Genomic DNA, 24,982 nt, shown 5'->3' on the forward strand with positions numbered 1-24,982 from the left:
GATCAGAAACATAAATAAAACCCAACTGATTAGGGAAGCTTAAATATACCGCTAAGAATCATGAGGTTGTTCTTTACAGTTTGATGCATTCCAAGGGCTTTAAGTTTGCGCCTCGCCTCACAACTTGAAAAGTGTTCTGACCTTTCCAGTGGGCGAGAAGAGCAGCGTTGAGTGGAAATGTCCATGTGTATCTTGTTTTGCCACCTGCCCAGATGAAATGTCCCTCTGCGTTCCTTATGGGAGCAGAGTGGCTGCCATAGAAACCAGGAACCACATGGGACCTAACCATGTGGGGTGCCATTTGTCTGAAGCATCAGTTGGGTAAATTTAGTCAACCTTCGTTTTTGGAAGCAGCAGCTAAAAAAAGTGCACAACCCTGATACAATTCAGTGGAACGGATTAAGAAACAACAACTCAGACCCAGCTTATACTATAAAAATCCCAGGCAAATAAAATGGCACCACAGCTAAAATAATTTTGGAACTGGTGCCAGGTGAGCATCAACCAAGAAGGTGCTCCTAAGTCACATGTCTGACATCAAATGGAAACAGAGGGGGCAGATAACATGAGGAATGTTTTGGCAATGTGCGTGTAAGTGTAGCACGAGGACTCCTTTTCTTCAACCTTGGTTCAGTAGGTCTTTGAGATGGGGCCCAGTGAATGGTCTGTTGAGTACCTGGCAGAAACTTCAGAGTTGCTGAAACCAAGATGCTCTCCAGACCGCACCAATGTCTTGAATGGGAGACAGCTATGAGTCCCATCTAAGACTGGGATGTAAAGGTATATATATCTATCAGACTCCGTAGTCATCAAGTCCAAATCTTTACCTTGAAGCTGAACCCTCCAAATGAACCCCCATACCCAGCTCACTCCCCAGCAAGTCCTTGGGACCAAATTCAGGACAGTAATCAAGGTGTGTCTGTGAGTGCCTGAATGTGTGGGGCATCCTAATATTTCAGACACCCAGTTCACAGGAATCCTTTGATGTCTGCTTAGAACAGGAAACCTGACTCTGACACATTCACAGTGCCTCAGGCTCAGGCTCAATATTTTAAAAATCCCAATATTTATAATCCAGGGCTCATTCTCAACTGTCTTGCCACTTCCGAAGGCTTTGTAGTCAAATTTAGAGCCTTTGTGAAGAGATAACATTATTCAAGAGCTTAATAACTCACACAGTAATGCTACCCGTGAGGAAGTGCAACAGTAAATAACACGTACTTCCCAAGCACTGCAGTGGGGGCAGCTGCTCAGATTATTTGGTTAAGCCCCTGCCTTAGAGATTAATTGTTATTATTTTAGCTGTTTGAATGAGGAGTTCAGGGGGAAGGGGAGAACAGCAGCATCAGTATGCAAAAGCCTATGGACTTGGCTGCATCCTAAAGAAATAAATAAAAGGCAAACTGCTCCGATATATTATGACTTTAAACAACCACAACCACATACCATCGATAGACAGAACAGCACAATGAGAAAGTGTGCTGTTATTCAGTCTTCAGTTAACCAAGTGTTTAGTCATAGGAGCTAGTGTTACCTTGAACAAATCATTCAAGATGCACACTGGGATAGCTCAGTTGGTTAGAGCACAATGCTGATAACGCCAAGGTTGCAGGTTCGATCCCAGCATTGCAGGGGGGTTGGACTAAATGATCCTCAGGGTACTTTCCGACTCAACAGTTCTACGAATCTATGATACTTACTGGCTAGGTTGATAAATAGAACAGTATTTACAGATAGTGGCTTAATCCAAAGCTCTGTGACCCTTAGATGGGGTGGGGAAAATGGCTGCCCATGCATAAATGTAAATCCATTTCTGTATACATTATGCATATTTGAGGAGACATGTATAAGTCTTATGTATTTAGTTCTCCTGCTTTACTCTTTTGCATAATTTATTTGCCAACTTGGAAGGCTTTAAACAAGGACTAGACAAAGAAGCGAGAAAATCAAGAGATCAAAAAAGTCTACACAGTGTCGGTTTGCTACATTAAAGTAAATAAGTTGTAATGAGGTATTTCATCTGCTACTTTTATGATTCCAGCACTGTATGAACAAGGCCCATCTCCAAATAAACTTATTTTGGCAATTATATTTAACAGCATTCCTTTTGCTTGCAAATTTCATCATCATTGCATTCTCCCAAGCTTTCCTCAGTCATTCTGTGAAGTGTTGGAGGGTCCTTATTCTAAGACCCTGCTTCTAAGATTATAGCAGAAAATTGAAAGCAATTGTTTTTAGAAAGCAATTCTAATACCACATTGTGGATCTTTTTTTGGCAGCTCCCAAAAAACTACTTTCCAGTGAAGAGTTGCTCATGAATCAGCCTGAAGTTTTTGGCCAGGGAATCCAAAACTGCACAAAAAAATTGTGCAAGAAGGTTGGGAAATGTTAATGATGAAAGAACCCTGAGTTGTAAACTGCTTTTTAGGATGCCGCAGTGTCTGATCAAAACCCTGTCACACAATTCGAACTGAGAGGGTTAAGGGCATTTCCAAGGCTATATTTACTTTCAGTGCACAGATTGCATTTTCTTTGGAAGCAGAATTTTTTGTTGTTGGCAGTTTTCTATACCTGAGATTCCCACAATATCATGACCACGAAGTGCCATCCAGAATATCCTCGAAGGATTAAAAATCATAGTCTTTCACCATTCTCTGCTTTCTGCTACATGGATATCAGTAAAGGCCAGATGTTGTGTTTCTTTATTCCTTTTTGGTGGCCTTTCAGCCATAATGCTCAAACCAGAACAGGAAACTGACTTTGTGTTTCGTGTTAAGGGGGATATGAGTTGAGCAGTATTGTGCACATTCACCAGGCCTCAGGGAGAATGTGTACATAATCTTTCCATGAAGAGGGAATTGTGTACATTCCCCAGGCAATAGAGATAATCTTCAGCACACCTTGAAAAATGTGTATACATAGACCGAATTTTGTTCATTCTTTTTTTAATCAATAAATACTTTATTTTCTTTTTTCATTTATGCATTTTACATGTCTTAGTACATCAATCATTGTCATTGTTTATCTTACAGTCCTTGACTTCCATGCACACCCCTCTGCGGGTTCTTAATTAGTCCTTGTTAAGCTGCATCTCCTTAATGACCACCCTTCTTCTGCTTATTTTAACTGCTGCTCATATATCTAACCCCACTTGGAAATTTATCTGATATTTCTTTAAATATTTGCCAAAGTACAGTGGTGCCCTGCAAGACGAATGCCTCGCAAGATGAAAAACCCGCTAGACGAAAGGGTTTTCCGTTTTTCGAGGCGCTTCGCAAGACGAATTTCCCTATGGGCTTGCTTCGCAAGATGAAAACATCTTGCGAGTCTTTTCGCTTCCCCCCCTTTTTCTAAGCTGCTAAGCCGCTAATAGCTGCTTAGCCGCTAAGCCGCTAAGTCGCTAAGCCTTTAATAGCCGCTAAGCCACTAATAGCGCTAATCCGCTAAAAGGGGTGATTCGCAAGACGAAAAAACCGCAAGACGAAGAGACTTGCGGAACGGATTATTTTCGTCTTGCGAGGCACCACTGTATTCCCATTCTTCTTTTACATCTGACTCATCCTGATTTCTAATCTTTGCAGTCAACATTGCTAGCTCCGCGTATTCTATTAGCTTATTTTGCCAGTCTATTTTTGTGGAACTATTTTTGTCCTTCCACCTTTGGGCATAAAATATTCTGGCCGCTGTTATTGTGTAGAGAAAAAGACTAAGTACTTTCTTGGGTATTTCCCTCTCTACTATACTCAATAAGAACATCTCTGGTTTCTTGGGAAATGAGACCCTGAACATCTTTTTCAGTTTTGAGTATATCTTCTCACAATACTCTCTGGCTTTCTTACACCCCCACCACATGTGTATAAATGTCCCTTCAATCTCTTCACATTTCCAACATAAATTGCTTTCCTTTTTATACATTTTTACTAGTTTACTAGGGGTGAGGTACCATCTATATATCACCTTTTGTAGGTTCTCTTTTAGGGTATAGCATGCTGGGAAGTTTATTGTGGTTTTCCACAGTTTTTCCCAAGAGGACCTATGAATGTTGTGTCCTAGGTCAATTGTCTGTTGGATCATAGGCGTCTTTGTCATATCTTCCTTAGTCTTCCCATTCTAATAAGATTTTATAAATTTTTGAAACTAGTTTTTATTTGTTGCCCAATAAGACTTTTTGAGTTCTGAGTTTTCCTCAGAAAATCCTCTTTCTTTGTCTTTCCTGAATATCTCATTTAACTGGAAATACTGGACCCAGTCTTTGATCCAGTTTTGTATGTTTTCTTTCTTTTTTAAGTTTGGTTTCCCTTATTTGAATTCTGTAATATCTTTATAGGTACCCCAATCTCCTTTAATGTTGGTCTTCTTTACTGATAGCGCTTCTATAGGTGATAACCATCGTGGCGTTTTCCTTTCTAAAACGTCTTTATTCCTTATCCAAATGAATTTTGTTCATTTTCTGGGCACTGACCATATTTCCTAACAGGCTTTGGAAAATGTGCGTATCCTGGCAAGCTTTTCACCACCCCAGCTGTTCCCCAGTCAGCAGCACAAGGGGGTAGGTCACAGCAAGAAGAAAGTGTTAAACCTTCGCTCCCCCTCCCCTGTCACCTCCTATGCTGCTCTTAAAATCTTAATAGGAGCATGGGGAGATGGTAACTGCAGCCCAAGACATCTGGAGGGCAGCATGATGGCTAACCTTGGAGTAGACAATATGGGGGTGAAATAAACTAATAATCCAAGGCAGGTTTGTCTATCCTTGGTTCCTATCCTAGGAGGTGAAAGGTTTCCTTACAGCATTGTTAAAAATTACACAAAGATTGCATTTTCTAATAATTGTTTTTTTAAAAGGTATATTTGATATATCCATCGCCCACCTAAAGCAACTAAGACTAAAACTCTCTCTCTCTCTATATATATATATTTAACTGTATTTAGCTGGCCCAAGACGTTTTGGCCCCTGAAGTGAACCACAAAAATGACACCTCTCTCCCCACCAGGGAAGAATGTGGGAGTCAAGATCTACATCTCAAACAAGGGGAAGAAATTAAGGTCTGCAATGGGATCTGCTGTCCCTGTGGATCCTGCCGCTTGAGGTGGTCCCTTCACCTTGCCTCATTGAATTTGGCAGGAACTGCTTTTGCGGATTGCGCAGTAAAATACTTGTCCGGGGAAACGCAAGGCAATTAGGCAGAACAAGGACTACAACCAGCTCTGAGTTCTGCTGAGTTCACCAGTGTGTAGTACCCTCCTCCACAGTCTACGTCACCATCACTGCTCCCTTGCGTGCTTTTCTTTGCCCTCCGAGGCAGAGTAACATCCCTTTGGGCAGCAACACATAGGAACAGGAATTACACAGGAACTTTTGCCACTCAGCCAGAGCCAGAAGAGCCTGAAAGGGGAAGTAAGGGGAGAAGCCAAAAGGTGCCATTTGACAAGGTCAATAATACTAAGGACCAGTTCTTTAACATGGATAGGGGATAACTTATGAGCAAGCGCGAGTCTTTACATAAACAATGGAGATGTTTGTTTTTAAGTGCTTTCCCTTGCCGTTCAGAGTAACACAGCCTCCCAAAGCAGTTCCTCCTACCTTTGTTTTCCAGCTTGAGTTCCTCTGCTAGTAAGCTGTCCTGTCTATTGCCAAGTACAAATGCCAAGAAAGAGAGGATCAGGGCATCCAGGATTCCAATGATGGCCAGAATGTAAGCCCAGCGGATTGAACAAGCTCCCAATGTGTACTTGTCTGTCTTTTCACCACACATCCGTTTCACCTCCTTTGCATCCCAGCCATCAGGATAAATCATACAGCCCAGGACAAGACAGGCAGCTGGGAAAAGAAAGAAAGAAAGAGGAATAAAGAGAATGACAGAACAATCACGTGGCTGAAGTTTATAACTCACAACTATTCCCATATTCAGTTATTAAAATGTCTCTAATTTGCAATGCAAAACTTCGTAACCTGCTTATTTCCAAGACAACCACAACATCTTCACTGTGCAGAAAATTATGATGATGCTCAGAAACTTGAAGTTTTATGAACATTTTTGGGGGGTTGATGGGTAGGAAACCTTCACCTTTAACAACTTATTTTGCTTATTCTCAGACTTTGGGGAAAGAGTTGGGGCTGCAAGGCAAGCAGGGAAGTTGATACATCCATTCGTAATGCAAAGGGAATTGACATACTGTAAACTTAAAGTCTGTGGAGCAAATAAAGAGATCCACCTTATATCCAGATGGTATCTGTATTGTGCTAATGTAAGTTTTCAACCATATACAGAAACAACAACAAATATTATGAATCTCTGCTAAAACATCCATTTAACAAGTAGTCTTTTTCTTTTTCTTTTTTTGAAAATAATTTTTATTAAATTTCATATTTCCAAATTAAACACATCAAATCAATTAGTCCAAATTATAACAATACATATCATATAATCCAATTGTTTTCCAAATTGTAAATTTTTGTGGGGGGTACCCAAGCTTCTTGATTCTGTCAATCAAGGAACAAGTAGTCTTTTTCAAGTTCTTACTGATGAATGAAAGCTTCTAACTCCTTGCAGCGGTGGGGAAGTTTCTAATCAGAGTCCAACTTGAATGATGAAATGCCCTAAGATTTCCAGGATTGTTTTGTCTTGCAGTTCTTCCAACTTCATTAATCTTCTTCTATAAGAAAATTACTTCTGGTTTCCAACTCCCCTTCAGTATAGAAAACAAGCTGTCCGAAATGTCATTGGCCCAAGGAAAGACTTTCCCTTCCCTGCCACTTGCCTCAGCAGACTGGTGGTCAATAAATGATGAACACGCATCCTAAAACACGCAGCAAGGGACAAAATGGTTTTAAATGTTTTAAGCGCTTTTAATTTGCAGCACCTTAAATGGTGGTTGTTGTTTTTTTATAATATTATATTATTTCATTAATTTATTTTTGTTTGGGGTGGGATAAGCATTTAGTCAGGGTGGGGAGTAGTTTAATTTGAGCACTATTGTTTCTTGTTTTGTTTTTTTATTATTATTCTGTTAAGTTATTGTATAGTTTGTATTTTGCTTTTTAAGGGGAAGGGTCAGGGCTGCCTGGGAGTGGGCCTCAGCCAATAGATTGGGTGGGGCAGGTTCCACAGGGGGAGGGGGGATGTATTGGGACACCCGATCTCAGTGATCACGGGCAGGAGGAGGAGTTATGCTAAGACCAGACCATGTCATTACCAAGGAGGCAGGTTTAGTCGTTGTTTGAGGACTATCCCTGCCTCCAGGTCTGGTCGTGACCGGAAGGATACAGGAATCAGCAAGAGAAACCCACATGACCTGAAAGTGTTGCTGTGCAATGCCAGGTCAATGATGAATAAAACCACTGCCATCCATGACCTGATTGTGGATGGAGGACTTGACCTGGCACGTGTGACAGAGACCTGGTTGGATGAAGCAGATGGGCCTGTCCTTGCCGCTGCTTGTCCACCAGGTTTCTCTTACGCACAGCAACCCAGGTCATGTGGGCGGGGAGGGGAGGTAGCAGTGATTTTTAGGAAGTCATTAGTCTGCACCAGGTGTCCTATTGGGAAGACCCAGTTTTCTGAGTGCATGTTCTGGAAGTTGGGCAATAGGGGCAGTACAGGATTCCTACTGGTGTACCGACCTCCCCGCTGCACCAAGGATTCCCTGCCCGAGCTGCTTCAGGTTGTGGCGGATATGCTCCTGGAGACACCTAGCTTGGTTGTCCTGGGGGATTTTAACATCCATGCCGACATGACCTTACAAGGGGCCGCTCGGGACTTCGTGGAAAGCATGGCCTCCATGGTCATGGTCCCTGAATAAGTTTGGCCCAACTCATAGCGGCGGACATGCCTTAGACTTGGTGTTTACCTCTACGGATGTTGGTGATCTGACACTAACTAAAAGTGAAACAAAAGAAGTGCCATGGTCAGATCACTTCCTGGTGCAACTGGACTTCTCCACAACCCTTCCCCTCTGCAGGGAGGTGGGACCAATTCGGATGGTCTGCCCCCGCCACTTAATGGATCCAAATGGCTTCCAGAGAGTGGTAGGGGATGTTTTATCCCACGTTGATGGCCTTTCAGCTGATTCCCTGGTGGCACGCTGGAATGCGGAGTTAACCAGGGCTATTGACTGTCTGGCTCTGAAGTGCCCTCTCCGATTGCATGGAGTCCAGACAGCCCCATGGTTTTCCCCGGAGCTGAGGGGGATGAAACAATCGTTGAGATGGCTAGAGTGCCGGTGGCGGAAAACTCATTCTGAATCAGAACGGACACGGGCTAGAGCTCAACGTTGAGCCTACCAAGTGGCAATGGCGACGGCGAAGAGGGCCTTCTTCACAGCCTCCATTGCATCTGCAGAAAAGAGCAGCAGGAGACTTTTTCAGGTGGTTCGCAATCTATCGGAACCACCTGCACCACTGGGGCCTGGTAGGGACCCCAAGATCTCCTGCAATGCTTTTGCAAAGTTCTTTGTAGATAAAGTCGCTCAGATTCAGAAGGAGGTAGACTCCACCATGGGAGCAGGGCCGGGGTGGGAGAGTGCTAGAGTTGTGTCTGGTCCTGTTACATGGGATCAATTCCAATCTGTTACCTCTGAGGATGTGGACAGGCTGCTTGGACAAGTGAAACCGACCACCTGTCTCCTTGATCCTTGCCCATCCTGGCTGATAAAAGCGAGCCGGGAAGGGCTGGGCGATGGGCTCTGCGGGGTGGTGAATGCTTCCCTCTGTGAGGGAGCCTTCCCAGACCCGCTGAAAGAGGCAGTCATTAAACCGCTTCTTAAAAAAACATCTTTAGACCCGGCCAATTTGGCCAACTATCGCCCAGTCTCAAATCTACCATTCTTGGGCAAGGTGATTGAGCGGGTGGTTGCTGAACAACTCCAAGCACACTTGGAGGAAGTGGACCATTTGGATCCCTTCCAATCGGGATTCAGGCCTCACCATGGGACTGAAACTGCCTTGGTCGCGCTTGTTGATGATCTCCGGTGGGCTAGGGACAAAGGTGAGAGCTGTTTCCTAGTTCTGCTGGATCTCTCAGCGGCCTTTGACACCATCGACCATAACATCCTTCTGGACTGTCTAGAGGGGCTGGGAGCTGGGGGCACTGTCATACAGTGGTTCCGCTCCTTCCTCCTGGGCCCTGTCCAGAAAGTGGTGTGGGGGAAGAGTGTTCAGACCCCTGGGCTCTCACTTGTGGGGTGCCTCAGGGTTCCGTCCTCTCCCCCATGCTTTTTAATATCTATATGAAGCCGCTGGGAGTGATCATCAGGGGGTTTGGACTGGGTGTTTATCAGTATGCAGATGACACCCAGCTCTACCTCTCTTTTAAATCAGAACCAGTGAAGGCGGTGAAGGTCCTGTGTGAGTGCCTGGAGGCGGTTGGAGGATGGATGGCGGCTAACAGATTGAGGTTGAATCCTGACAAGACAGAAGTACTGTTTTGGGGGGACAGGGAGCGGGTGGGTGTGGGGGATTCCCTGGTCTTGAATGGGGTAACTGTGCCCCTGAAGGACCAGGTACACAGCCTGGGAGTCATTTTGGACTCACAGCTGTTCATGGAGGCGCAGGTTAACTCTGTGTCCAGGGCGGCTGTCTACCAGCTCCACCTGGTACGCAGGCTAAGACCCTACCTGCCCGCGGACTCTCTTGCCAGAGTGGTGCATGCTCTAGTTATCTCACGCTTGGACTACTGCAACGCGCTCTACGTGGGACTACCTTTGAAGGTGACCCGGAAACTGCAATTAATCCAGAATGCGGCAGCTAGACTGGTGACTGGGACCACATAACACCGGTTCTGAGAGATCTGCATTGGCTCCCAGTACGTTTCCGAGCACGATTCAAAGTGTTGGTGCTGACCTTTAAAGCCCTAAACGGCCTCGGTCCTGTATACCTGAAGGCGCGTCTCCACCCCCATTGTTTAGCCCGGACACTGAGATCCAGCGCTGAGGGCCTTCTGGCGGTTCCCTCATTGCGGGAAGCAAAGCTACAGGGAACCATGCAGATGGCCTTCTCGGTAGTGGCGCCCGCCCTGTGGAACGCCCTCCCATCAGATGACAAAGAGATAAACGATTTCCTGACATTCAGAAGACATCTTAAGGCAGCCCTGATCAGGGAAGTTTTTAGTATATAACACTATATAACACTGTACTGTTTTTAACACTTGATTGGGAGCCGCCCAGACTGGCTGGGGAAACTCAGCCAGATGGGCGGGGTATAAATAATAAATTATTATTATTATTATTATTATTATTATTATTATTATTATTATTCTAGCATGTCATAGATTTCCCTCAAGTCACTTTGTACCCTGTTTGCTTAACTTTTCCCTGCTTTCTGTTTCCTTGCCAAACATAAGCAGACCAAACAGCTGAGAGTCAAGCCAGCTTCACTTGAACAAACTCACAGAGGTGATGCCTGACATTTCTGAAAGGCCTTTCCACAGCAATTCTAGTCTGTTATAATCTTGTCATCCACATTTTTGTCTCTTGCTATAATAATAATGATAACTTTATTATTTATACCCTGCCCATCTGGCTGTGTCTTTCCCCAGTCATATCCTTTTTATGCCCAATGAAGACCTTCAGTGGTACCTCGGTTTACAAACTTAATCCGTTCTAGAAGTCCGTTCTTAAACTGAAATTGTTCTTAAACTGAGGCGCGCTTTCCCTAATGAGACGGCCACCAGTGTCCTTCCACTGTTCAGCTTCCGTTTGTAGACCAAGTTAAAGTTCGCAAACTAGGACACTACTTCCGGTTTTGCAGAGTTCGTATACCGAATAGTTCATAAATAGGGCTGTTCTTAAACCTAGGTACCACTGTACTAGGAATTCCCCACAATTCCTGCATAAAAGGCGAAGCTTCTACTGGGCCACTTTCACAGACCTCACATCCAGCATAAAGAGCTGAAGTACAAGGTACTTCAACTCCTGTATTTATTTTGTTGCTCATCGATGTTTAAATTATTAAAAATCCTAAATTAGTGCGGGGTGTTTTTCTTGCATACAGTGGTGGCCCGCAAGACGAATGCCTCGCAAGACGAAAAACGCGCTAGACGAAAGGGTTTTCCATTTTGGAGGTGCTTCGCAAGACGAATTTCCCTATGGGCTTGCTTCGCAAGACGAAAATGTCTTGCGAGTTTTTCCGACTTTCCCCCCCTTTCCCCTCCCTTTTTCTAAGCCACTAAGCCGCTTATCCACTAAGCCGCTAAAAGCCGCTAAGCCGCTAATAGCGCTAATCCGCTAAGCCGCTAATGGGCTTGCTTCGCAAGACGAAAAAACCACTAGACGAAGAGACTCGCGGAACGGATTCTTTTCGTCTTGCGAGGCACCACTGTAATTGTCACAACCACTGAAAGTGAACAGAGTAAGTCACACAGAACAAAAGACACACCTTTGCTTTGTATATTAATTTGGTTTGCTTGGAAGAGTGAATAGATGTTAGGTATGAAAATATAGTTAAGAAAATTCAGTGTTTTTTTCGGCAGTTACTTATATTGTATGCCTTGAACACTGTAGAAATAATAATTCAGAAGCAATAATTAAGCTGAAATTATGTGGAAGAGAAAAGCAGACGGTTGTCTACCTTACTTACAATTAAAATGAACTTACACAGTTTTTTGAAAACAAAATATCAGTTACGTTGAAATTAACTCATAGGATTCCATCTTCAGAATGCAGTACTAGGAACAGGAGCCCCCATTAGTTTAATGCACTACTTAATAAATGTTATGAGAATTAGCAGTCTTCACATGCAAAAAATAAATTAAAACCGAAGTACACATGTACACTCTTAAATAAGATTACCTAGGCACAGTTTTCATTTGGCATGCTAGGAAGCACAGGCGAGTATTTGAGAGGCAGTCCCAGCAAGGTTTCATTTATCAGTTGTAAGATCTTTAAAGCAGAAGAGATACTTATAAAATCTACCTATCATTTTTAGTTGAAAGGGTCGATTTTGACTTTTTAATCCTTCCCAGAGGACCAGGAAATTTTCTGTGCAAGCAATCTCATCCTTTTTCGCCTGGCTGCCATTTTCACAGTTTGTTCACTGCTGCCATGGTTTAGTACAGAAACATGGCAGGTGTGATGGGCTGGCAGGAAGAAGAGTAGGAGTGGCAGCTGTCAGTGAAAGGTGTGTCACACATCCACTATGGCAGGTGTATGTGCCTTTAAGATACACATCTCTAGCCCCCACTGCCCTCCTTTGAAGTGGGGATATCACATCTTTCCTGCTGATATTGGAATCCATAAACTGAGCAATCATTTGCAATATCCTCCCTGTCACGGAAAACTGGGTAATTTCTGTGTTCATTGACACCATTCCCCCCCAACTTCCCAAAGCAAGATAATGCTACTTTCCTGTGTACATGCAAATCAGCCTAGGGATTTGATTTGGTGGATTTGATTTATTATATTTCTATACTGCTTTTCAGTCAAATGAATCCCAAAGCGGCTTACGAACAATAAATAACAAAACCATCTGTGTATCTGAAGACGTGTGCATGCACACAAAAGCCTATAGCAAGAACAAACTTAGTTGGTCTCTAAGGTGCTACTGAACATTTTTTTTAAAAAAAAATATATATATATATATTTTGAGTGAGTCAGACCAACACGACTATGTACCTGAATCTAGTAACAAAACCATGATAGAACATAACAGAACATCACAAATACAGCATATATCATACAGAATAAATAACAAATTTTCAGCAAAACAATTGTAAACTATAAAGCACTGTTAACAGAGCAACAACTAAAACATAATCTAAACACCACAGTTAAAGCAAAAGTCATATTATATGGTGCATTTATAATCTATAAAGCAATATTAACAACATTAACAAAATAGCACACGAAAGATAAACTAAACACTGTTAAGCTCATACACACACTCTCCATACATGGGCAAAATACACATCTACATAATGCCCATGGCAGCAAGCAACTTCCTTCTGAAGGTTCCTCAGACTCGAGGGGGTACAGCAGAGGTGAAACCAACCACCCCCTGATGGCAAACAGAGTCTCTCTCCCCTCTCAGTTCTTCTTCTGGAAACAGCTCCCTTATGAAGGCTCCTAGGGCTGGAGGCTGGGGCAAGGCAGATGGAAAAAGCCATTACCTGCTGGCCAACATAGTTTCTGGCTGAACCCACTGGCTTTGTTTGCAGGCCCATGTGGACAAGATATCTTCCGCTCTTCACCCCTGTCCCCTCACTACTTGCCAAGCTGGCAAGAGCCAAATGTCAACATCACTTTGTTTTTTTTTTTTTTAATATTTATTAAGGTTTTTTTAGATATAAAATACACACATAGAACAATCTTACTTCTATCACAACAAATTCTTCGCTTCTTTGGACTCCCTCACGTCCCCCTCTCCCATTTACGTCGTTAAAAAATTTTTTTCCAAACAAATTATCAGCTTGTTTACAATCTCATGTCCACACATTCAAATATAATCTAGCACTTTTTCCAATAAATTTTTATATTTTCTTTAATCTCACTTATCATTAAATTTAAATCTAGTTTAGTGGTGGCCAATTTTTTATAATCTAGCATCCTTCTTAACATTCAAACAAATTACAATGTTTTTGTAGATACATCTTGAATTTCTCCCAGTCTTCCTCCATCTTTTCTTCTCCCAGATCTCGGATTCTGCCAGTCATCTCGGCCAGTTGCATATAGTCCATCAGCTGCATCTGCCACTCTTCCAGTGTGGGTAAATCTTGAGTTTTCCAATTTTTTGCGATGAGAATCCTTGCTGCCGTTGTTGCATACATGAAAAATGTTCGATCCTTCTTTAACACCCTCTGGCCGACAATACCCAGAAGGAAGGCCTCTGGTTTCTTAGTGAAGGTATACTTAAATACCTTTTTCAACTCATTATATATCATTTCCCAGAAGGCCTTCACCTTAGGGCATGTCCACCAGAGGTGAAAGAATGTTCCTTCATTTTCTTTACATTTCCAACATTTATTGTCAGACGAATGGTATATTTTGGCAAGTTTAACTGGGGTCATGTACCATCTATATAGCATTTTCATAACATTTTCCTTCAGAGCATTACATGCAGTGAAGTTCAGCCCAGTGGTCCACAACCTTTCCCAGTCCTCAAACATAATGTTATGCCCAATATCCTGTGCCCATTTTATCAAAGCCGATTTAACCATTTCGTCTTGTGTATTCCATTTTAGCAGCAAGTTATACATTCTAGATAGTACCTTGGTCTTTGGTTCTAACAATTCAGTTTCTAACTTCGATTTCTCCACCTGGAACCCTAACTTTTTATCATTTTTAAAAACTTCTTTAATCTGAGCATAATGTAACCAGTCTCGCACCTTGTCCTTCATTTTCTCCAAACTCTGCAATTTCCAATTGTCTCCATCTTTTTCTAATATTTCCCAATATTTTGGCCATTTGGCCTCCATATTGGGTCTTTTTAGGGCCTTAGCCTCCAGAGGTGAGAGCCACCTTGGAGTTTTATTTTCCAGTAAGTCTTTATATTTTGTCCAGACATTAAACACTGCTTTCCTGACAATATGGTTCTTAAAGGCCTTATTGATCTTAACTTTATCATACCATAAGTATGCATGCCAACCAAAAGCATTGTTAAAACCTTCCAAGTCCAGCACGTCAGTGTCTTCGAGAAGTAGCCAGTCTTTTAGCCAGCAAAAAGCTGCGGCTTCATAGTACAACTTTAAGTCTGGCAGGGCAAAGCCACCTCTTTCTTTCGCATCTGTTAATATCTTAAACTTAATTCTGGGCTTTTTGCCCTGCCAGACAAATTTAGATATATCTTTCTGCCACTTCCGGAAGCACTCCGTTTTGTCCACGATCTGCAATGTTTGAAACAAAAACAACATTTTTGGCAATACATTCATCTTGATAGCAGCAATTCGGCCTAACAAAGAAAGCTTCAATTTTGTCCAACTATCCAAGTCTCTCTTAATTTCAGACCAACATTTTTCATAATTATCCTTAAATAGACTCAGGTTTTTTGCTGTTATGTTTACCCCTAGGTATTTTACTTTTTTGACCATAGTTAGTTCTGTTTCTCTCTGAAACCGTTCCGACTCTATATCTGTCAAATTTTTTCCCAACACTTTAGTTTTCTGTTTATTTAATTTAAATCCTGCCACCCGACCAAAATCCTGTATCAATTGTAATACTCTTTTCGTACTAGATTCTGGCTCCTGCAGGGTCAAAACTAGGTCATCTGCAAAAGCTTTCAATTTGTATTGTTTCGCTCCGACCTGAATCCCTTCCACCAACCGGTCCCCTCTGATCAAATTCAAGAGCACCTCCAGAACCGAAATAAATAACAAAGGGGAAATCGGGCAGCCTTGTCGTGTTCCTTTTTCAATTTTGAACTCTTCTGTAACCACATTGTTAACTATCAATTTAGCCTTTTGTTCTGAATATATTGCGTCAATCCCATTCTCAAACCCCCGTCCCACTCCCATTTGATTTAAATTTCCCTTCATAAATTTCCAAGAAATATTGTCAAAGGCCTTCTCCGCGTCTATAAAAATTAACACTGCTTTTGTATTTATGTCTGTTTGCAAAAGTTCCAAAACGTCAATAATGTTCCTAGTATTTGCAAACATATGTCTGCCTGGGAGAAAGCCTGCCTGGTCTTTATGAATTACTTCATTAAGGACTCTTTTAAATCTACTTGCCAAAATGTCTGCAAATATTTTATAATCCACGTTCAGAAGGGAGATGGGACGATAGTTTTTGAGTTGTGTCTTTTCAGCTTCAGATTTTGGTATCAATGTGATAAAGGCTTCCTTCCACGATTCCGGCGCCTTCTTCCCTTCCATAATTTCATTACAGACCTCCATCATTGGTTGGATCAGATAGTCTTTTAATGTCTTATAATACTTGGAGGTCAGACCGTCTGGCCCTGGAGATTTGCCCAGTTGCATGTTCTGGATAGCTTGTTCAATCTCTTGTTGTGTTATTTTGTTGTTCAGGATTAATCTGTTTTTTTGTGACAACTTTGTTAGTCCATTTCTTTCCAAAAATTGTTTAATCTCAACCTCATCTTGCGGCCCTTGAGTGTATAATTTTTTAAAGTATCTCTGGAAACACTTTCTAATTTCCATGGGGTTCTGGATATTTCTTCCTTCAATTTCTAGGTTTGTAACTGTATTTAATTTCTGTCTCTTCTTCAACTGCCAAGCTAGCAGTTTCCCACATTTATTTGCCGATTCAAAAGTTTTTTGTTTCATTAATTTAATCTTCCATTCTATTTCTTGGTTTATCAATTTGGAATATTGAGCTTGATATAGTTTAATTTCTCTCAGAATCGGCTGTGACTTCGGATTTGATCTTAATTTCTTCTCCAATTCTTTGATTTTCTGCAAAATCTTATCTTTCCTTTCATTTTGTGTTCTTTTCTTTACAGTGTTCTGTTGTATCAAGAACCCCCTCATCACAGCTTTGCTTGCGTCCCAGATAGTTCTTTTTTCCACCGTGGTGTTCATATTTATCTCAAAATAATCCTTCAGAGTTTTTTGGGCCTTCTTGACAATCTCCTGATCTCTAAACAAGCTATCATTCATCTTCCATCTAAAGGAACCGGTTGGCAAAAGTGTCATATCCATCTTCAGCGCATTATGGTCGGAGCAGGTCTTTGGGCAGATTTCCACTTTTCTGACCTTGGGTGCCAGACCTCTAGATATCCATATTTGGTCGATTCTTGTCCAAGTCAGTTGGGCTTCAGAGAAGAATGTTCCCTCTCTTCCCAGGGGGTTCTTAGTTCTCCAAATGTCAATCCAGTCCATATTGTCAGCCATTTCAAAAAAGGTCTTTGGCAGTCTGCCGTCTTTTGTAACATTTTGATTTTGTGACTTATCCATATTTGTCGATACGACCCCATTCATATCTCCCATCATAATGATGTTGTTGTAGTCCAGATAGTCCAGCATAGTCTCATGCAACTTCTTGTAAAATTCCGATTTCCCGTCATTTGGTGCATAAATTCCTAATATCAAAATCTTTTCTCCTTGATGTTGTATCTCAATTCCTAATATTCTTCCATGTTCGTCTTTGAATAAGAATTTAGGTGACAGGCTCTCTTTTGCATATATCACCACTCCTCGCTTCTTTACTCTGTCCGAAGATATAAATTCTTGACCAAGTCTTTTGTTTATTAACACCTTTCTATGGAGCCTAGTCACATGTGTTTCTTGTAAGCAGATAATATCCAATTGTTCTTTTTTTAATATATGAAAAATTTTCCTCCTTTTTTCCGGGATGTTGCAGCCATTAATGTTCCAACTCATAAGTTGCAGAGACATCCTGAATAAATCTGGTTATTTTTCAAGGGGTGGTATCTTATTCAGAGAATCTTCAGGGTCCAAGGGTGCAGGTACCTCTGGTGTTTCAGGCCCTGGAAGTTGATCAATTCCTTTGTGAAGGTCCTCTCCGTATACGTTCAGAAATTTATCTCTGTCTTCCGATGTTCTGATTTTGATCTTCTTCCCTCTAAAAGTAAAAGATAGTCCTTGAGGAAATTCCCACCTAAAGATGATTGAATTCTTTCTTAGTAGTCTTGTCAACTCCAAATAGTTAGATCTAAGATCTAGCAGTTGTTTAGGAATATCCTTGTAGATCTCAATTCTTTTGTCCAAAATGTCCAGTGACTTTCCGTAGTGTAGGCCCAAAATCTTATCCCTTTCCTCCTTTGACCTCAGTATTATCAAACAGTCTCTGGGCTTCTCTTTCTTTAGGAGTCTTCCGAGCCTAAAAGCCGAAACAATTTTAAAGTCCTTTTCCTCTAAACTCCAAAATTTGGAAAATTCTTTAGTCAAAAACTCAGCTAGGTTGCCTTCTTCCACTTCTGGTATTGCTCTTATCCTTAAATTGCTCTCCCTGTTCCGCAGTTCAAGCATGGACAAATAGGTCTGATGTTCACCTACTTGTTTGCAGAGTGGTCTTACCTCTTGTTCTAAATTTTCAAGTTTTTGGCTGGTATCTTCAGCCAATTTCCGATTTTCCCCTGCAGCCTCCTTCAATTCTCCGATTGCTTGAGTATTCTGTGCAACTTGTCCAGATAATTTATTTAAACATTCTATGTTCTGCTCAATTTTATATGTTTGCTCATCAGCTTTCTTGTCCAAAGATTCTACTTTCTTATCCAAAGATTCTAATTTTTCAAAAATTTTCTCTAAAATAGCAGTGCTTGCCCCTGAGGCCATATCTTCCAGTTGTAATTCCTCAGTTTCTCCCTCCCCTGCCCGAGGCAGAGAAACAGCTTCCACCTCAGAAGGCAAAGTAGGCACAGATGATCTACGTGCCTGTGAGGCTGCGGTTAAAGTTGTCAAAGTTGTTTGTTTAGTTCTTCCTCTCCTTCTTGTACCACTCATTCCAAAGTTATCTACAAGTCAAGGTCAAGCTGAGTTGTTCCCATGAGAAAGCCACGGCCCAGATGGTAACAGTCAACAGAGGGCCGGGAAAAGGAAAGTAAAATAAAAGTCACTGTTATAAGTCCCAAATCCTCTAGGGGGAGTTTAAAATATTTCAGGAAAGAAATCAATTTCAATTAAAATAAAGTCAGATTTCTAAGTCCAAGAACCTTCAATAAAAAGATTTTTCAGCAGAGTTGGGGTTTAATACAGCAACAGTGTTTCTGATGGTGCAAGCTGGTAATCCAAATGCCTTAAAGTAACAAGTTCAAACTCTCTCAGATTGTTTCAAAGTTCAGATTCAAAGTATCCAAACTGCAAACTGCAAGCTGACAGCTCAGTTTCTCAGGCAGCTCCAGCGCCTGGGGTTTTTAGTTAGAGTGTAGCTCCAAAAGGAGAAAGATATCCCCGTGTAATTAAAGTTCATAAAAGTCCAACACATAAGGTTATTGTTCCACTTAGAATAAAGTTCAATGGGTGCTCCGATCAAATAGTTTAAAAGATCTCTCTTTGCCTCCACTCCTCCAGCTCTTTGCGTTCAAGTTCAATGGGAGCGGAAGACGGACTTCCTGTTTTTCGTCACTCCGCTTTCAGCCAAATTTAATATTTTAAAGTCCCAAATTGCATACAGTCAGATGTTTACTCACGGGTTGTTGTTTTGAAAGCATAAATTTCAGGAAGAAAGGTCAGCGCTCACTGGCAACAGCTACGCGGCTTCACTCCGCCGATTGCGGAACGACCCACAGCGCCGCAGCCTCCTCCGCGATCCGGAGCCCCTTACGGGGTTCCTTCAACGTTTCGGTGGCCGCTACTGGCGCCCGCCGGGTCCCGGGACCGCAGGCTTCTGCTGCCTGCGGTTTTCCGTTTTGGGTCTCCGCTGCGCCGTAGTGGACGACCCTTTTTCGAGCGGAGCTTCCCTTCCCCGTTAGGAAAGGGCAGCCATTACCCTTCGCGCCGCCTCCGGAAGTCCTGTCAACATCACTTTGTGGCTACTTTCTCAAGCTATAAACAGCAGCAGATGCACTGACGTTGCTGCCGCCGGGGCTTGATCAGTTCTTGCCACAAGTGCAGAATATGGGCCACCAAGTCCTTCAGGCTAGGACACACAGGTACTTGTTAAGCTGCACTCTAATAAAGACAAATTAGCCTGAGATACGGTTTTGTCTTGGCTTGCCAGCGGTTTCTCAGATAAGAGGATTTAGTTGAGGCTGTTAGCTGACAAAACACATCAATCCACTGAATTAAGGGGGGAAGTCTGAGACTTCAGCTCCGCAGATGGCGACACACAGAATGGCCCATGCAGAAACAGTCCCCGACACAAGAGTCTGAGGGCCTCCAGGCTGTCAGTATTTTGTGGGAAAGATTCAAGGACGTACCATTTGCACAATTCAAGCAGTTTAAAGAACTCTATTGCTCAAGTGAAACAAAACCATTGAAAAAAAACACAGAGAGACTTTTTGTGGTTTGGAAAGTACAGTGGTACCTCGGGCTACAGATGCTTCAGGTTACAGACTCCGCTAACCCAGAAATAGTACCTCAGGTTAAGAACTCTGCTTCAGGATGAGAACAGAAATCGGGTGGCGGTGTGGTAGCAGCAGCAGGAGACCCCATTAGCTAAAGTGGTACCTCAAGTTAAGAACAGTTTCAGGTTAAGAAGGGATCTCCAGAACGAATTAAGTTCTTAACCTGAGGTACCACTGTAATGGAGAAATGCATTGAAAAGTGTAGGATGAACAAATGATTAAAGGGAACGCCCTGAATGCAGCATGAATGCTCATTGTCACAGAACCAGCCCATAAGCAAATCAGAACCAATTCTGGGCCTACAAGAAGGAAGTTGTTCATAATATAAAATTGCCACAAACCCAGTCTGGGGGGAAACACACCCAAAAAGTAAAAAATGGAATACACAGGCATCAATCAGATGCTCTGAAGAAAGGGGATGGCGAGGAAGCAATCTTGTGTAGGTTCAAGAAGAGAGTTTTTGTAAAGCAGGTGATACATGAAATTATTCCCCTCATTAATACACTTTGATTCCAAGTTCTTGAGAGAAAGCCTGCCAGGTTGCAGGGCAGATGGCATAGCAGTGACATATACAACAGCAGACATCTGGCAGACAGGTGTTAGATTTTGTATCTGGTGGCTGGCCAGCAGCTCAAACCTGTCTGAGTGGAAATGAAGGTAACTGGAAGGAAGAAGGTGTTTAGCAGACAGAAAAACAGAACAGAAGAGCGGAACACACTGGCTGTCTACCTTTTCTCACCAAAAGATCAGAAATAGGACCACAGTCCCTAGCGGCACCTTCTGCGTTGAGAATCAGCCTCAAGAGTTTTTCTGCAGCAAGGAAATTTCAGTGAGCAGATGTATTATTGCTCCATAATACATCTGCTCATCTGTTCAGCTGCCAGTTTGGCATCATGCGTTTCTGGTATTGCTTTAGCTTGGCTTCCCTCTCTTCAATGTTAATGATGCAGCTCTCAAGTGGAAAACATTAAATTTTTTTATCAGTGGTTTAGAGACGACGTAAATAGAAAGTTCTAGGGATGGGCAAATTTGTCAATTTAAGTTTCTCTCAGTTTCTTGGTTTTTTTCCAGCCTTAAGCTCTGTCCTCTGCATTTCAAAATTATTCGTTGTTTAAAAAAAACAAAATAACTCCAGATGAAAATTCACATGGATTTTTGAATGTGCTTTTCTACTGTTGTGCACATTTACATACACATTTTTTTAAAAAAAACAAACAAACATATTTTTGCAGGCAATTTCTCCTAACACAATGAATTTGTGCACACTGTTTCCACTCTTATAAGCAATGTATGCTTTTCTGTTCATATTTTTGGACTGGAGAACTGCATCACCAAATGCGGAGAGGTGCAAATTTTTAAGGACCAACCACAGCACATGGTGGTTACTGTTTCGATTTGGGGCATGCAAATTAAGTAATGTCAGTAAGCTTCCATTAAAATGTGAACTGAATGGATTTATTATTTTTTTATAATATTTTTTATTCATTTTCCAAACACATAATAAAGACAAGCGAAACACAAAACAAAAACATACAAAACATTTAAACATGTATAACTTCATAATCTTATTTTCATGTACCTTCTTTCCTTCGACTTCCCCATACCTCCCCATCACTGCATCCTTGTTTTACGATTCTTTAGCAACCCTTTAGTCAATTTATCTATAATTCCCTTTCATTAAGTTTTCTTTAATTTGTTAATTACAGCTGTAATTCTCTGCTTCTTACCCCTTGACATCTTAACACTCCTCAATTTTACAACAGTTTTTAAGATATATTTTAAATTTCTTCCAGTCCTCTTCCACTGTCTCCTTCCCCTGGTCGCGGATTCTGCCAGTCATCTCAGCCAGTCCCATAAAGTCCGTCACCTTTGTTTGCCATTCTTCCAGAGTAGGTAGTTCTTGCATCTTCCAATACTTTGCCAGAAGAATTCTTGCTGCTGTGGTAGCATACATAAAAAAAATCCTGTCCCTCTTTAACACCAATTGGCCAACCATGCCCAAGAGAAAAGCCTCAGGTTTCTTAGGAAAGGTCCACTTAAGGACTTTCTTAATTTCATTATAGATCATTTCCCAAAAAGCTTTAATCTTCGGGCAGGTCCACCAAAGGTGAACTGAATGGATTTATTCCCCATCCCCACTTCCTACAGCTTTCTCATAAAACGTGTGTTGTGCACATTTACATACACATTTTTTTTTTAAAAACAAACAAACATATTTTTGCAGGCAATTTCTCCTAACACAATGAATTTGTGCACACTGTTTCCACTCTTATAAGCAATGTATGCTTTTCTGTTCATATTTTTGGACTGGAGAACTGCATCACCAAATGCGGAGAGGTGCAAATTTTTAAGGACCAACCACAGCACATGGTGGTTACTGTTTCGATTTGGGGCATGCAAATTAAGTAATGTCAGTAAGCTTCCATTAAAATGTGAACTGAATGGATTTATTATTTTTTTATAATATTTTTTATTCATTTTCCAAACACATAATAAAGACAAGCGAAACACAAAACAAAAACATACAAAACATTTAAACATGTATAACTTCATAATCTTATTTTCATGCACCTTCTTTCCTTCGACTTCCCCATACCTCCCCATCACTGCATCCTTGTTTTACGATTCTTTAGCAACCCTTTAGTCAATTTATCTATAATTCCCTTTCATTAAGTTTTCTTTAATTTGTTAATTACAGCTGTAATTCTCTGCTTCTTACCCCTTGACATCTTAACACTCCTCAATTTTACAACAGTTTTTAAGATATATTTTAAATTTCTTCCAGTCCTCTTCCACTGTCTCCTTCCCCTGGTCGTGGATTCTGCCAGTCATCTCAGCCAGTCCCATAAAGTCCGTCACCTTTGTTTGCCATTCTTCCAGAGTAGGTAGTTCTTGCATCTTCCAATACTTTGCCAGAAGAATTCTTGCTGCTGTGGTAGCATACATAAAAAAAATCCTGTCCCTCTTTAACACCAATTGGCCAACCATGCCCAAGAGAAAAGCCTCAGGTTTCTTAGGAAAGGTCCACTTAAGGACTTTCTTAATTTCATTATAGATCATTTCCCAAAAAGCTTTAATCTTCGGGCAGGTCCACCAAAGGTGAACTGAATGGATTTATTCCCCATCCCCACTTCCTACAGCTTTCTCATAAAACTTTCCATGGTATAGAAATGTGTTTCCCTCCCTCCTTAGGTCCACACCACAAACTAGCTTTTTGTAAACAGTTTTGAGGTCTGTTCCCACCCCACCACACAATATATGGATTTTATGAAACAAAGGAATGGTCCAGTGAAGTATATTTTATGAGAGGGCAGTACATAAATACTTTTACAAATAAATATATAAAATATACTATTACTGATAGGATAGATGGACAGAGCAGAAGTCTCGTGAAATGGCAGGAAGAAGAACAGGGAAGCTTGTGGGTATCCCCAACTATATGAGAACTCCTCTGCTTTAGTAGTTCAGTGGGGGAACAATTCAGCATATGAATAATTATTGTTAAGTGCAGCTGGTTTTTATGGGAGACGGTAAGCTGCTTTGCAGAGGAAGCTCCTCAAAAAGCAGGGAATTCATTATTAAATGAAATAGAAAAAATGAAAATCAATTCAAATACTGACTTAGGGAGGGATGAAGAATGGCTCTGCTTGTCACTAGTGATATTACTGGCAATATCCAACAGGTACCCATGATTTCCATATAACCAGGTTACCCAGAACAATTGCCATTGCTAGACATGAGCTTGAAGGGCTTGGTCTGATGTCTTGAGGAGCTTATCCCCCACATCTGAATGTTCTGAGATAAGAGTGCCAGGTGAACTGGGTTACCACATCAATACAGTACCAGCAAAGTCGAGTGTATGGCTTGCTGAGTTATTCACCCTCCCATTGGTTCAGGAAATATACCTACATATAGTAAAGGTAAAGGGACCCCTGACCATGAGGTCCAGTTGTGACCGACTCTGGGGTTGCGGCGCTTATCTCGCTTTATTGGCCGAGGGAGCCAGTGTACAGCTTCTGGGTCATGTGGCCAGCATGACTAAGCCGCTTCTGGTGAACCAGAGCAGCGCACGGAAACGCCGTTTACCTTCCCACCAGAGCGGTACCTGTTTATCTACTTGCACTTTGACGTGCTTTTGAACTGCTAGGTTGGCAGGAGCTGGGACAGAGCAACGGGAGCTCACCCCGTCACAGGGATTCGAACTGCCGACCTTCTGATGAGCAAGTCCTAGGTTCTGTGGTTTAACCCACAGCGCCACCCCCCATACCTACATATAGAGACAGTTATAATAGTATCTGGGGCATTGCTTTCATTCCTTTTGCTTTCATCCCTTTCATTCTCATTCATTTCCCGATGCTGTCCTGTCTGTGTCAGGGTCAGACTCTGAACACGTAAGAGTTGGAGGAAGAGGCTGTGGGTTTCACACAGCAGCATTAGCTAGCATGCTGATAGTGTTAGTGGATCTCTCTGTGCATGTGTCTCTTTACTTCAAAGAGCATAAAAAACTGTATATAGCAGTGTTTTGCTTTGTCTTGTGTCTGGAGACAATAAACACTTTGCCACTTTGAACTGTGTGGGAAAGGAGTTTTCTCCTTAACCCGGGACTCTGGAAGGAGGTGCCTGCTGGGAGCAGGAAATCTCTGAAGACTTTCTTGGTGCACTACATTCTCACACAGGTTGAGGTGTGGCAAACGATCACCTGACTTCCACAACTCACCAAAATACTGGTTTTCAGCAAAACTGCTCCACGCTCCATTCTTTGCACTCGGAATAGGCAGGATTGGACTCATTACTGAGAGAGGCATCCAAAATACCTTGGAGCACAAAATATATTAATTCCATCTGTTGGCCAGGGGTCAACATCCAAAGGACCACACGGAGTCAAAATAGCCCTCGTGTAGCCCCATCCGAAGCCACCCCACAGTAGAAGCATAAGGAGTAACAGTTCAAAGAGAAACCCGTCTCCCACATCTAAAAAATATATTAAAATGTGGGTTTCTCTGAAGCTCAGCCAAGAAGTGCAAGTTGTTATTTATTACATTATCAGCTTAACATTTTTCATTTTAGCAG

General features: G+C 41.9%; 1 protein-coding gene across 1 annotated transcript in view; it reads right to left on the reverse strand.

The window, feature by feature from the left end:
* LHFPL3 (LHFPL tetraspan subfamily member 3) overlaps positions 1-24,982 on the reverse strand; it is a gene marked incomplete at its 5' end in the record, with an annotated part of 262,237 nt that overhangs the window by 84,135 nt on the left and 153,120 nt on the right. Inside the window, one exon of the mRNA XM_081879450.1 lies at positions 5,582-5,818. Coding sequence (XP_081735576.1) covers positions 5,582-5,818 — 237 coding nt within the window. The remainder of the gene's footprint in view (positions 1-5,581; positions 5,819-24,982) is intronic.

The sequence above is a fragment of the Podarcis erhardii genome (assembly GCF_964252035.2).
Source record: "Podarcis erhardii genome assembly, chromosome: 10".
Taxonomy (NCBI): domain Eukaryota; kingdom Metazoa; phylum Chordata; class Lepidosauria; order Squamata; family Lacertidae; genus Podarcis; species Podarcis erhardii.